The following is a 5,343-nucleotide window of genomic DNA, read 5'->3' as shown; positions in this document are numbered from 1 at the left end:
CAACATTACAGTTTATAAGCGTCATGGCTGAAAACAGAATTGGAAATGAACACAAACTACTTCTGGAAATGCATCTCCAAAAAAGTTCATGCTTGTTCCAGAGATACATTTCCACACAAACGCACATTTTTTTCCGACTAAGAACATGATTAATGTGAGTAATGCAGTGTGAAACAAAAAAATCTTTATCTGAAATTCTAACTTCTTTTGCTTCATTTAATGTGATGAACCACAAGATTGGAGATTTGGAGTGAAAAAGTGGGTTGAAATTAAAGGGATTTTTGGTGAGGGTTGTAGAGGAAAACAACAATGACAACAATGATTATGTGATCATGCAATTGTGATTTTTATCGGATTATTTCAAAGATGCATCTCCGAAAATATCTGACATGTAAAGATGATAAAATATCTAACATCTCCGAAAGATCTAATGAACTGATCGGTTATGATTATACTTCTTGAAATATATCGGAGATGCATCTCCGAAATTTAAAAAACCTAATTTATAGGGCGCCACTCAGAATGACATATGTTGAATGTGTATTTGATGCACTCGGAGATGCATCTCCGAAAACTGAGAGTATTTTAAAATTTTCGCGTGGTATGTAAGAATCATATATGGTGCATTAAAAAATCCCCTAAAAAAAAATTACAACAACAACCTTAAAATACCCAAATGAGGGGTGAAACCCAACTGTGTTAACCTTGCTTCGAAACCAATTCAGTATATACTGCAAACTTGATCCTACCCTGTCTTACAAGATAGTTAGAACTTAGAAGTAAAACAATTGCTACCTTCTCAGAAATACAAATGGCTACAAGACCTAAAATCCAGAACACAATATACTATTTCCTCTAATGGTTAATATACCAAAATTAAAAACTATATACTAGCATTGAGCTCTCAAAATTTATAACAGTTGATAACTCTTTCTCTTGTATTCGAGTGGCCATTAACCGGCATAGAAGAAGTGCAACCGATGTTAGGAATTTTATTTCTTCTAAGTGAAAATGGATCTATCCCCGCTTTGTGAGCAGCAATTACTCCAATAGCCTCCCAATAATTTGAGACATGCAGCTGCAAAAGATGTCATTTCATCAACTAAAAATGTTTTTTTCATTTTAATTGCATTGGAAGATAAATGAAGCACTGGTGAGATAGTGCTTCAACAATATAAAACTTTTACTAGGTCATTCAATCAAATCTCATCACTTCGACGTTTGTTGTGGTATTTTAAGAAATAATACAACAAAGGGATATTATGGTGAGATCTGATTCGATGATTGTATAAAAACGGTTTTATATTGTCCGCACATAGTTGTTAAACTAAATGAAAAACTGCTTACCGCTTCAAAACCAAGTTTATCTGCAGTATCATCCAGAACAGTTTCATTTTCATCCACGGTAATGATAAGTGGCTGCAAAGAAATTTAGTATTGTCATAGAAATTCTAAATTTTCATCATCAGGAAATAATTGTTGCTTTTGCTGATCAGAGTAAAAAAAGAGATCGATTAATGCCTCCATTTATACCTTATGTTTTTCATTTCTTGCAAAAGCAAGAGTTCCATCCCCTCCACAAGCATCTTTAGGAAGGACTACAGAATCCACATCACTTCCCAATATGCAACCCTTTTCCATTGATTCAGAATGCATGACCAAGTATTGTGGAGCTTTACTGAGGCCAGCTAGCACACATGGCAGGAAAGTATACCCAATCTATTTGAACAAAGCAAGTGATTGAATGTAACTACATATGTTGATGCATATTGGCATCGAACACGACAATACATGTCGGTGTTGGACACTGGACCAAGTCTTCAATCTAAAGTGTTTATACTACATAGCCCTATTGTGAAATAGTTGAACCAACAATCAAATTAGTTGTCGTCGAGAGTTTACTAACCTCCTCAGCTGCTGATTTGGGACTTAAAGATGGACTTAAAGGAATTGGAGCCATTGCAGGAGCATGTGCACAAGGAATTTGGAACTCCTTCACTACTAGATGGCTTATAACTGCCTCAACTCCCGCCAGTAGGTCTACTCCCTGCGAAAATTGGGGACAGTGTTCATTGTTAGATTAAAAAGGACAGTATTCATAAGCAAACTGAAAATATCTTTCAGATAAAGTTAAAATTTGAAGACAAAGATAGAGAAAGAACATAATCATCCATGATTTCTCTTGATTCAAAATAAACTTGCACAATTAATCAAATTATACTCATATGTAATTAGATCATGGTCATATAACTTCAATAGCCATTGTTGTCATACTCATACCAATCCCTGCCGATACTCATCAACATCATCAGTATCGTCGTCTGGGAAACGCCCGACAACAGCAACAGCATTCACTTTTGACCTACTCACTAAGGTCTGCACAGCTCTAAGTAAAGAATCAGGGTGTTTAATTCTCCCTGTCGATTTTCCAGTTTTGGGATCAATCCATTTCTCTACCTGTAAAATTTGTTTGAACTCAATTTACATCGTGTACGGTGGTAGGCACAATTCACATTTCATTATGCTTGTTAAAACAAGATGATACTGAATAATACCTCAAGTGGAGTGTCTGTGACAATATATTCTACAACAGGCAATCCAAGGGAAGCCCTTGCAGCATCGGCTACTTGTAACTGGCGAATCCGAAGCTCTTCCTCTATACCGGCATCAAGAACTATTCCAACCTACTTTACACAATAAAAGCTCAGTTCACTATTCTAATTGGAGAGAATAGACTTGACATAGTACATTTGAGTCTTACCCTATTTTGGTGAACAGGTTGTAAGGCCCATGAACCTTCTGCAAATCTGTCAAGAGCATAACCTTCAACATATAACGTATTAGGCATTGGCCAGTATAGCATTGCTGCATTAAGAACCTGGAAATTTTGACTAGTCAGAACAACACCAACGAGACCTTATCTACTAAGTGGGGTTGGCTACATGAATCAGCTTCCGCTATAATGTTCTATCTAGGACCATATTTCTATACAAATCGTTAATCTCAAGATTTTTCTTAATAATTTCTCTTATAGTTTTTCAAGGTCTTCCTCTACCTCTAGCTATTTGACTCCTCTCCATTTGATCTACTCTCTTTAACACAAAATCAAGAGGTTTTCTCTCTATATGTCCAAACCACCTAATATCCTGTTTGTTTCCGCGTTTGAAATAGCCAAAAACGCATGTCTATCAAAACACCAGTATTTGAAGCTTTAGAAAATCACTATGAGATGTGCATTGGGACGCGATAAGGAAAGGTTAAACGCCAATTCAAACAGATTATAAGTCTATTTTCCACCATCTTTTCTATTATAAGTGTTACCCCAACACTCTCTCTAAGATTGTCATTTCTTATCTTATCATGTCTAATCTTACCACACATCTAACACAATATCTCCATCTCAACTACACTTACTTTATCCTCGTTGATCTATAACCGCTCAACATTCTGTCCCGTACAATATCGCAGGTTTTACTTTGTGTGACATAAAATCCGGGAAGTCCTCTTCCAATTTAGTCACCCAATTGAATTCAATGGTTTACATTCCATTCTATTCTCCATCTTACGCACCTATGATATTTAAATACAACTTGTGGAAAAATATGTTCTCTAACTCTCACATCTAAATTATAAACTTTTTCCTGAACTTACATTGCATATACTCCGACTACTTAACCAGCGTTTCTAATCACTTACAAGTCAGTAAACAAGAAAATGAAATTCATATTTTTCAATATCAACTCTAGAGCAAATTGATACTCAAAATTGTGAGCAATGACCAAAATTGTGAATATTTAAGACCAAAAAAACACAGCATTGGCAACAAGTAGTGTGAAATAGAAGGAAGAAATTGGATAAGAAAGTGTTACATTAGGGTGAGTGATAAGGCAATCAACAACGGAAGAAAGAGCGCGAGCAACAGGCAAAGAGTCACCCGCGAATCCACCAATAGCGGCTCCAACACCAGTGGGCACTATCATCACACTCGTGTAGTCTCTCTTACACTGCAGAGACAAAAACAACAAGACTTGTTGTTATTGTTGAAATTTCACAACTTGTGAAGTAGGAAAAAGAGGGGGAGAGAGAGAGAGAGTGACCTTGAGAGATTGTGAAGAGAAGGAACATGAAATGGTTCGGTTGTTGTAGCGGGGAGAGAAAGAAGGGGTTGGAAGGTTGAGAGTGAGGGACATTTTTGTTCACAGTTGAGAGGAATTAGGTGTGCAATTAGAGGACCATCCATACATTCAAACTTTCAAACAAAAATAAAAACTTAATATTTCGTCCTATATTGTACCGCCTCGTCTCCGATTGGTCACAAGTAGTAGCACATTGTTTATTTTGACATATTTTATTTATATTTTAAAACTATAATTAATTTATATTTTTTAGTTTAATCTAAATTTTTTATTAAAATCATTTATATGATGAATTAATCATTTATTTTTAATTCATTTTTAATCATAATTAATTCACTGAAATGATAATTTTTATTATTGTAAAATCAGACGCTCCTTAAATTAAATACTTTTCCCATCCGATCTTGTAAAAAAATATTATAAAATTAAGTGATTTTTAATTTTTAAAACTATACTAAATATTTATTTTATAATTTTAATCTTTAATTAATAATATTTTTATAATTATCAAAAAAAGTATATTATATTATGTATTTATGGTAACAGTGTATATTAGTACATAATTATTTCAATTTTCATTCTATTGAATATTTGCATTTTAAAAAACATATATAATTTTAAGTCCTTAACCTGTGAATATAGATCATGTTGGTCATAATATGACATGTTTATGGGTCTATAGATGTTAATATGCTATGTCTATAATCCGACATATTTAAGGTTTGATATGACTTAGACATATTTAATAAAAATGTCTGACATGACTTAACATATTTAATAAAAAGATTAAGTTTAAATTTTTTAATTAAATAAACTAGACTTCAACTAATAAAAAATAGATTATATATATATTAGAAATTATATATATATATATATACTATATATATATATATATATATATATAATAATATATTATATATATATAAAATCGGTCTATAAGATTTTATAAATATGATGAATTATTGAAAGCCTTAATGTGGAACAAACTTTTAAATAATCTTTCAGTCTAGACTAGACATTTTAAAAAGCCATGTCAGACAAAAAGTAAAATCTATAATAAATCATAAATCAGACTAAGGTCTTAAAAGTTTTTCGTAGGTCAGACTCATGCTTTCTAAAGCCTGACATGACATGACCTATTTCCTCTCCTACTCTTAAGTACTTGTTACCATTTCCTTTCTAGTAAAAACATCAATCTCCATCATTA

The 5,343-nt window shown here is 33.1% G+C and overlaps 1 protein-coding gene across 1 annotated transcript; it reads right to left on the bottom strand.

Moving 5' to 3' along the window:
* Window positions 1-669: 669 nt before the first annotated feature.
* LOC127096495 (uncharacterized) lies at window positions 670-4,266 on the bottom strand. Its single transcript, XM_051035055.1, has 9 exons — window positions 4,098-4,266; window positions 3,870-4,004; window positions 2,762-2,878; window positions 2,556-2,684; window positions 2,281-2,457; window positions 1,907-2,047; window positions 1,534-1,719; window positions 1,348-1,419; window positions 670-1,078 (listed from the first exon to the last, which is right to left on the bottom strand). Exons 1-9 carry the CDS (start codon window positions 4,188-4,190, stop codon window positions 905-907), a joined length of 1,224 nt encoding a protein of 407 aa, XP_050891012.1. The 5' UTR covers window positions 4,191-4,266; the 3' UTR covers window positions 670-904.
* Between the last annotated feature and the right edge of the window lie 1,077 nt (window positions 4,267-5,343).

Source organism: Lathyrus oleraceus, chromosome 6 (genome assembly GCF_024323335.1).
Source record: "Lathyrus oleraceus cultivar Zhongwan6 chromosome 6, CAAS_Psat_ZW6_1.0, whole genome shotgun sequence".
Lineage (NCBI taxonomy): Eukaryota > Viridiplantae > Streptophyta > Magnoliopsida > Fabales > Fabaceae > Lathyrus > Lathyrus oleraceus.
This window is presented reverse-complemented; position numbering and strand designations above follow the sequence as displayed.